The sequence below is a fragment of the Phaenicophaeus curvirostris genome, chromosome 1 (assembly GCF_032191515.1).
Source record: "Phaenicophaeus curvirostris isolate KB17595 chromosome 1, BPBGC_Pcur_1.0, whole genome shotgun sequence".
NCBI classification, from domain to species: Eukaryota; Metazoa; Chordata; class Aves; order Cuculiformes; family Cuculidae; genus Phaenicophaeus; species Phaenicophaeus curvirostris.
This window is the reverse complement of record NC_091392.1, coordinates 178076344-178085427: the sequence shown is the minus strand read 5'-3', so window position 1 is coordinate 178085427 and position 9084 is coordinate 178076344. Positions and strand designations below refer to the sequence as shown.

The following is a 9084-nucleotide window of genomic DNA, read 5'->3' as shown; positions in this document are numbered from 1 at the left end:
TCCCGGAAGTGACGCGCTTTGTGGCGGCCGCCGGCGCGGCCCCACGCGGTGTCGTGAGGCGGTGGCGGCGGCCGGGCCGCGCCAGGGTAGCCGGACATGAACCCTTTTCCCTGGTACCCGCCGCCCTTCTTCTGCCCGCCGCCCGCCTGGGAGCCCGGCTTTTGGCCCGGGCCCTTCCCGCCGCCCGAGAGCTGCGCGCCCTCCGCCGCATGGTATCCGCCCGCCTACGGGGAGCAGCCGCCGGGCCCGTGCGACGGTGAGGGGCGCGGGGAGGTTGCGTCTAACTCCCGTGGGCTCCTTCCCTTTCTTCTTCTGCGAGGACCTTGGGGCCATCCCTATTTCCCCGTCCTTCCCCCCCGCGGGCTCAGCTGTCGCTATTACAAAAGGTGGAATATTTTGATTTAAACTGAAGTGGAGTTAAGTTTCATTCAAGTAACTGTATTTTTTGAAAGTTAGGCAGAATGTTCCTCTGATTGTATGCTTTTTATAGCATGTTTTTTCAAGTAATGTGTTTGCAGACGCTGTTTGTTCTTTGGAGGTGATAATGTCTTGTGTGAAGTGTGATCTGTGATGCGCAGATGTCTCTTCTTCTGTAAGCACCTCTGTTTGCAGTCTTTCCCCATCTCAAATACAAGGCCAGGTAGAGCTGGCTCCAAAGCTCCAAATTTGGAAGAGATTTGATGTTGCAAAGTTCACAATAGCATTGAAATTAGTCCTTGGAAAGTAATAGAGTACGTGTAAGATTTCTGGGAAGGCATATGCATGTAAGTGAGAAATATATTTTGTGCCCAGCTCTTGTCTCGCTGCACATGACTGATGGAGATCAATCCCTCATGTTGCCCAGGCTTGATAAAGGGTGCTTGCTTTCTAAAACTCTGAAAGGAGTCTTTGAGGGTTTATTTGCATACAGTCCTATGGGCTCTTTTCCATCTCTCCTCAGCCAGGACCCTGGGCCTGCCCTCTTCCTTCCTCCCAGCATGTGTTCTCCCCCACCCATGCTGGTTGTGCATCCATGATTTGTCTCTCCCCTGGCCCTTCACCGCCACAGTGGGGCCACCAAGGTGCAGGAGTGTTGTTTCGCAGGCTGGGTATGAACTGGCTGTCCTTTATTTTATTTTTTTCCCTTTGAAGGTGGAAATGGTGTTTTCTCCCAGAACTGGCAAGGCGAGCAAGGACCAGGGTTTCGTAAACGTTTTCAAGACCAAACCAAAAAGCCAAAGGTATGGACTGAGGTCCTCAGCATACGATCTGTTGATATAGGCACAGAGGAGGGATGTAAAAATCGTTGGAGGACTGGAACACCTCTTCTGCAGAGAAAGACTGAGGCAGTTGTGGTTGTTCAACCTGGAGAAGAGAAGGCTACAGGGAGAACTTATTGTAGCCCTTCAGTACTTAAAGGGAACCTACAGAAAAGGTAGGGACAAACTTTTTAGGAGGATCTGTAGTGATAGGATAAGGAGCAATGGTTTTAAACCACTGAAAGAGGGTAGGTTTAGATTGAATATAAGGAAGGAATTGTATGTGATGAAGGTGGTGAGACACTGGCACAGGTTATGCAGAGAAGTGGATGCTTCATCCCTGGAGGTCTTCGAGGCCAGGCTGGATGAGGCTAATGGTAGCCTATGGTAGGCTACCATAGCTATGGTAGGGGTTTTGGAACTTAGATGATCTTTAAGGCCCCTTCCAACCCAACCTACAGGGCACTTTGTTTGGAAGATGAGTGATTTGAACTTCACTTTGATGTTATGTTGGCTTATTCTTGAAGCCTCAGAAGCATGTTTTGATTGATGGCTTTAATAACAAAAATACTTATTAAAGTGTTTTGCATGTAATTAAAAATAGGAATATCTTGTGATCTGGTAACTGCAATCTTGAAATGATTTCTTGTTTTTTTTGCAGACCAGAAAGAAAAAAGAGCCAATATTTTCCCATTATTGTGATACCTGTGACCGTGGCTTTAAAAACCAGGAGAAGTATGACGAACATATTTCACAACATAAACAGGTTGATGAGTTTGACTTGTTTATTTACACTTCAGCTTTTAATTTTGTGCCTGATAAATAGTTAGTTGTAGTCCCTCTTTGAATGGAAGACTTAACAAAGAGATTCCAGGCTTACAGTAAGTGTTAGTAGGGGATTTTTTTCTGAATGCTTTGTGTAGGGGAGGTCTCGGTTGTATTTTGGTTTTATTGCTGAAGTCATTTTAATGTCTCTTTTGTGAAGCATTGCTAAATCACCCCACTGGCAGGAATTAATTCATTGACATTATTATAGCATGTACAATTGTTGTATGAAAAAACTTTATGTGGAAAATGTATTTTAAAAATTCACTCCTTGATTGCAAAGAATTGTCAAAATTTGAAATTGGTGAGTTTTGCACATCTGTCTCTTAGGTTAGCTTCACATTATCTCTGATTATCAGATGTATTGCCTTCACTGGTTGTTCTAAGTCAGATGAAGTTTAGAAATACATTATCCCTTCTTACTGTTTTTTACAATCGTGTGTTTTGAAATAGAGTAACTTAAAAGTTCTGTGTAACTAACTGCATGGGCATCTAGCACTGAGTTTATTTGAAGTGTGTTCAAATGCTTGTTGATAGTTTATTTGCTTAACTTGGTGTGTCTTAAGTTCACCCCCTTATCTTGCAGTGCACAGAAGAAGGCTGCAGTTTCCGTGCACATGAGAAGATTGTTCAGATACACTGGCAGAACGTAGGTATCCCCCTGAGCCCAGGAGATGAGTCTGTGCAGTCTTTACTGTAGTCCCTTTTTTCATCCTTCAGAGGAGTTTGCTTTCTTCCTTCTGGAAGAGAAACCTACCGCCTCTGAGCAGAACTTGTTATAAGATGATGTTGTGGATGAAAGTATGTGTGGTTTTGGTTTTTTTTTAATGGATTAGTTTTGTAATTGCTGTGTGCAGTCTCGCCACTTGGAAATGAAAACAATGTTGTGATACTACTACAGCTGGCAGAACAATGCTTTCCCCCACCTCCCTTTCTTGTGTTTTTTTTTTCCCCACCCCCTTTTAAACACCTATGAAATACTTTTTCCTTAGGCACATGCACCAGGTGCTAAAAGAATAAGATTAGAGAGTCCAGAAGAGATCGCTAGATGGAGAGAAGAAAGAAGAAAGTGAGTAAGACTTGTGACCTATGGGTTTGTTTTATTTTATCTGTGTGATATTGGGTGACAGCTGAAAAACTGTAGCAGCACTGTGCTACAATGCACAGCACAATGCTTTCTGCTGCTCATCCTTTGCTCTTCCCTCTGCAGAACTCCTGTGATAGTGGTTTGTGAGGGAGCGCCTGAGGGAGGTGGCTGTGAGCTGCAGAGACTATAATCATTTGTATGATTATAAAAGAAGGCAAGGTACCAACTTAGAAGGAGGTAGCTTCCCAGATGTTTTATTTGGTACCCCAGGTTAGGTGAACGGCTTGTTCCTTTTAGCCTGTACAGTGAGACATTTTAGGTCAGAAATGTGTGTGTCTTTGCTTTGTGGGTTTTTTAAAACCTAAGGAATCTGGAACTCTTGTACTGACTGTAATTGTGCAAGTTTCCATGGCAAGTTTTACTGGGTAGACCCCATCAGGGAGTTCTCCTAATTTTTGAGAACTTTCTGTATTGGTTGATGCTTTCCTACTGAAAGAGAACAGAATCCGTGCATGATGCTGTCTCAGGTAGTCTAACTTGCATTATACCTAGGATGTGAGATAAAGTTCACATTTAAGTAGTATTTCTCATTCTAGTACAACTTCTGGTACTAGAATCACAGAATTTGAGTTGGAAGGGACCTTAAAGATCATCTAGTTCCAACCCCCCTGTCATGGGCAGGGACACCTCTGGCTGGATCAGGCTGCCCGAGGCCCCATCCAACCTGGCCTTGAACACCTCCAGGGATGGGGCAGCCACAGCTTCCCTGGACAACCTGTGCCAGTGCCTCACCACTCTCATAGTGAAGAAATTCTTCCTTATGTCTAGTCTAAATTGTGATTTGAAGTGCTTAAAAATTCATGCAGGGCCTGATGGATCTTATCCCACTGATGTTTGGGTTTTTTTTCTGCCTGAGCTGAGTAGACTAAAATCTACAATTTTCCAGGAGATGACAAATGCTGTAGATTTTCCTCACTTCTGTTCCAGGCTTGGAAAACAAGTCCTGTGAGTGAATAGTATACGGGTTTTGCTGCCATGAGGAAGAGTCCTTCATGCAGAATGGAAGTGATACAAGTTTAATTTCAAGATCACTGGTAATGATGTTGGGCAGGATACTTTTTGCTGTATTGAGAAGCAAAATTTTTTCCCCCATGTAAGGGGGAGAAGCAAAGGAGAAAATTCCTGCAAGTTTGACGGTCTTTTGGACATGGTTTCAGCTTTTTCTGCAAATTTCAGAAATGCAAAGGAAATCTTCACCATGTCAGCACATCATAGCAGTCAGCTGTTGCACCTGCTGTTCATTTTTTTGACGAATTAAGACAATGTGTAGGTTAGGTCCCCATGTGTGGTTTGTTTTTTTGAAGAACAGCCTTTCTTCAACGTTTTTTCCATGATAATTTTTTCAAACCAAAAATTTCTGTTGTCTCATGTTCAAAATGCTGGAGTTAACTAGACGAAAATTCACAGAATCACAGAATAACCAGGTTGGAAGAGACCCACCGGATCATCGAGTCCAACCGTTCCTATAAAACACTAAACCATATCCCTCAGCACCTCGTCCACCCGTGCCTTAAACACCTCCAGGGAAGGTGACTCAACCACCTCCCTGGGCAGGCTGTTCCAGTGCCCAATGACCCTTTCTGTAAAGAATTTTTTCCTAACGTCCAGCCTAAATCTCCCCTGGTGGAGCTTGAGGCCATTCCCTCTTGTCCTGTCCCCTGTCACTTGGGAGAAGAGGCCAGCACCCTCCTCTCTACAACCTCCTTTCAGGTAGTTGTAGAGAGCAATGAGGTCACCTCTCAGCCTCCTCTTCTCCAGGCTAAACAACCCCAGCTCTCTCAGCCGCTCCTCATAAGGCCTGTTCTCCAGCCCCTTCACCAGCTTCATCACTCTTCTCTGGACTCTCTCCAGAGCCTCAACATCCTTCTTGTGGTGAGGGGCCCAGAACTGAACACAGGATTCGAGGAGCGGTCTCACCAGTGCCGAATACAGAGGGAGAATAACTTCCCTGGACCTGCTGGTCACGCCGTTTCTGATACAAGCCAAGATGCCATTGGCCTTCTTGGCCACCTGGGCACACTGCTGGCTCATGTTCAGTCGGTTGTCAACCAACACCCCCAGGTCCCTCTCCTCCAGGCAGCTTTCCAGCCAGACTTCTCCTAGTCCGTAGCACTGCATAGGGTTGTTGTGCCCCAAGTGCAGGACCGGCATTTGGCCTTGTTAAACCTCATGCCATTGGACTCTGCCCAGCGGTCCAGCCTGTCCAGATCCCTTTGCAGAGCTTCTCTACCCTCCAGCAGATCGACACTTCCACCCAGCTTAGTGTCGTCCGCAAACTTGCTAAGGGTGCACTCGATGCCTTCATCCAGGTCATTGATGAAGACATTGAACAGGGCTTGTGATCTGTGCAAGTACAAGTTTAACATTAGATTAGTTTTGGTTCTGAGGCTTCATTTTAATCAAAAGATAAGAAGGGTTTGTTTGTTTCTGCTTGCTTTTGCTCTACATACTGCAGGTTTTTTTTTCCCCAGCAGTGCTACTTATAAAGTCTATATTACTTGCAGTACAACGATTTACAAAGTTAGTGAAAAAACAAAATGTCCTTAGATTTGTTTGTCTGGTGGCCTACACTTAGTTTTCTAACAGTAGCTCCAAGAGAAAATATAAATATTTGTGCCATTCTTTGCTATTCATTTGGCACTTTGTCTACACTTTTCTGTTTTGGGATGTTTGGAAAAGTTCCTGATGTATCATCAACATCGTCAGAGTAGCTAGTGCTAAGGTTTAGATGTTGGATTAGTATTTGAGGTGTGTATGTCACTGCATGTTCTTCAGTGTACTAGAACATTAGAGAAGCAGGAATTGTACGTACAATCATGTTCGGGTGCTGTTTGCCTGGGGAGTAGGTGCTGTGGGTAGAAGCAATGTTTATCTACAGTTAATTGCAAAGATGAGACTCTGGAAATAATTTTTGTTGAGTTTCTAGGGGATCTCGTGGTACATGCTGTTGAGTTTTTTACAGATGAATGTAATTTGGCTGTGGTACAACATTGCTGAAAGCCTTTGTTCACTGCAGCACAGTAAAATAACTGGAAATAAGGTCTTGTAGTCATGATCATGAATCAAAAAAAGGCACTGTGGGCTTTGGACCTTCTAAGCCAAGGCCACTAGATGGAGTAGTGCTGTGGCTTATTTTAGTACTTGAGCCCTTCTGTAGGCATCTTATTTAGCTGTAATGAATGGGTGTAGAATGACTACCTGGGTGGCTTTTGTGACTCTGTACAGCAAGGAAGCTATACTAATGTCCTTCTTTTTTTTAATTAAATAATTAGAAAAAACCCCAAAACAACAAAACCCAGCTGAGTCTTTTGTGAAGCATTAATTGGGGTCCCACTAAAGCATCAGTACTGAAGGTCTGTTATTGACTCATTGCATTGTACAGGAAAAAAAAGGACACCAGAGGGAGTCTGAGCTATTAGGCAGTTTTTGTTTATGGTGACAAGAAAAAATCTTTTTTTTTTTTCCCCAGAAGCTCCAGTCCGAGCTAAGAATGAATCTTTTTAGGTCATTAGTAGTTTGTTTCTAATTAGGTAGCAGTGATTTAAAACTTGTGTTTTCATGCTGCATCCCTAACATTCCTGTCTTGTTCTTTCTGCTGTTATGAGTAATTACTTAGAGTTGAGATTTTTCTTCTTAATTAGCTGCTATGCTGGTCAGTTGTGTATCCTACTAAACATCTTTTAGAAAGAGCCTCTGTCTGATGTGCCACTGATAAGCAATGAGTATCTCTGGATGAAATATGTTGGGTCAGAATGCTGTTTTCCTGTCTTGGATTCTGTACAATGCCCTGTTAATTGCTGCAGACTTTGCATCTCTGCTTACCTAAAAGACTTTTTAATGGTTTGTGGCCTGTTGAATCTGCTGAGCCAGGCAATCTAATTAAGCAAACAGCAATAGAGATGAAACCCCATGGTAACTTAGGGCTTCCCTGTGTTTTGGAGACAGATGATTGTGAAATCTAGCATCAGCTTTGGTGACTACAATTACTTTTCATGTTTTGATTTGTCCTATTCCTTCCAAGTGTTGAAAAATGTGCTGTTTTCAGCATATTTTTTCTTAAACGGTAGCTTAAATGGAATTATGTGCGGTGCATTTCCTTAATGTGCAGAATGAGGTATTGCTGTCTTCGCTTCTTCACAAGTGAGATCTGGGTCCTGCTAGCCCACTGGTTTCTAACCACCTCTTCTTCAGCAAAGGTTATTAGAATGTAGCAAGGCTGCCCTGATGTCAAAGGGAATCACTAAACTTACTTTTGCTTAGGTCCTAGTGTAACGATGGAGGATTGAGTGTTGCTTGTGAATTCTCTTCCTCCTTCCCCATTTTCTTTAATCTGCTGGGCTTTTTCTGTTCAGTTGGAGATTGACTGCTGTATTTCCTTCCAATACATCTCATAGGCCGAGCACGCACTTAATGAATGAAGGACAGTATCCTCAACCACACCACTTTTAATTAATTTGTGGTTCTCTAGTTGAGTAATAAGCCTGGAGTTTCTTGGAATCCTCCCTGGTGTTGCATTCATAGTCGTTAAATATTTAATAAGGAAAATAATTTCTTAGCACCTAGTGAAAGATGAAGCAAAGTAGAAGGAATGTGTTGGTAGATCAAGGTAAACATAGATACAATGAAGTTTACTTTGAACTCTGGGGATGAATTAGCAAATGCAAGTGCCTCAGCTGACCTATGGTAAAATCACAGTAGAGATGCAATGCTTGATGAAATGCCTCGGTGTCTTAAACCAAGATTTTATCTGCTCTGTTGGGCCATCTTTATTCCCTTTAGGCTGTTTCTGTCCCCTTTGGTGTTGGTTGTGCTCGTGCAATCAAGACCAGCCCAAGAAATTGTTAAGGCAATTTGATCACAGCACTGTTCCTATAAAGACAATACACTTTTATAGCTCTCAACTCAGAAATTCATTGTGTAAACTGCTACAGAAACAGGTCTCTTCTGTTAGGCATTGGCAAAGCTCTGTTTTTCCACTGCTTGCTAAGAGCTGGTTTACTTTATGTGAACAAGCTAGAGTATGCTGGCCTATGAAACATGCGTGACTCCAACTAGTGCGCTCATTTATTGAAAAAAAAGAAAATCTATTCCCTAAGGCACACATTAGTAGTGATCATGGTCAGCATTACGATTCCTTGTCTCTGGAAGCTTAGTATATCGTTTACCTACATGTCACTTTGTTAGTGTCTATGTAATATGGTCCTCATAGCCTGAAAACCAGTTTTCTGGTGTTGCCCTGACAATTTATACTGAAAAACTTCCAGTTTGGATATTAGAAATATCTGTGGTTGCAAACTGCAGCTGCTATGAAGTAGGGCTGCCTTTTTGGGTAGTGCTGGCTCCTGCATGAAATTTACTGGTCCAGACCATCACATCCTGGTTTAACTCCTCCTTTTACAGTAAGTTGCTTAGGTTTGCAAAGCCTTTGTAGTGACTGATGAAGCTGTCTGTATTCAAGCTCTGAAAAGTTGTTTGCAGGAATGAAGTGCTGGGCTGCTGCTTTTGCTTCGATGGTGTTGGTAGGTGGCATTTCAAGAACCTCATTTTGCTATGGGAGGAGGTGCCTTCTGGAAGGATTAAAAACCAAGTCAGCTCATTGGATTTTAACATGTGACCTTTTATGTGGAGAGATTCAGTATAGGGTCTTCCTTCTGCGTCATGACACCTCTGTTCAGGTGCAGTCTTCCTAGATTTAGCCTTCCTGAATAAGAATTCTCTGTATCAAAAAACATTAAATTCTTCTCTTCTTGATTTTTGAGCTTTGAGAACTTTGTGGCTTTCCTTGTTGCAGAGCACATGGGGAAGAGGGAATGCACTCTGCCTTACACTGAGGCTGATAGCCTGTGGGCTCAAATATCAAAAGCTTACTGCCCA

The 9084-nt window shown here is 43.1% G+C and overlaps 1 protein-coding gene across 1 annotated transcript in view; it reads left to right on the top strand.

Annotated features, from left to right (window-relative positions):
* The first annotated feature begins 36 nt into the window (after window positions 1-36).
* Window positions 37-9084, top strand: part of NUFIP1 (nuclear FMR1 interacting protein 1) — a 28560-nt gene continuing 19512 nt past the window's right edge. The window contains exons 1-5 of the mRNA XM_069881282.1: window positions 37-256; window positions 1132-1220; window positions 1900-2004; window positions 2650-2712; window positions 3056-3132. Of these exons, the coding sequence (XP_069737383.1) occupies window positions 97-256; window positions 1132-1220; window positions 1900-2004; window positions 2650-2712; window positions 3056-3132 (494 nt within the window). The 5' untranslated portion in view covers window positions 37-96. The remainder of the gene's footprint in view (window positions 257-1131; window positions 1221-1899; window positions 2005-2649; window positions 2713-3055; window positions 3133-9084) is intronic.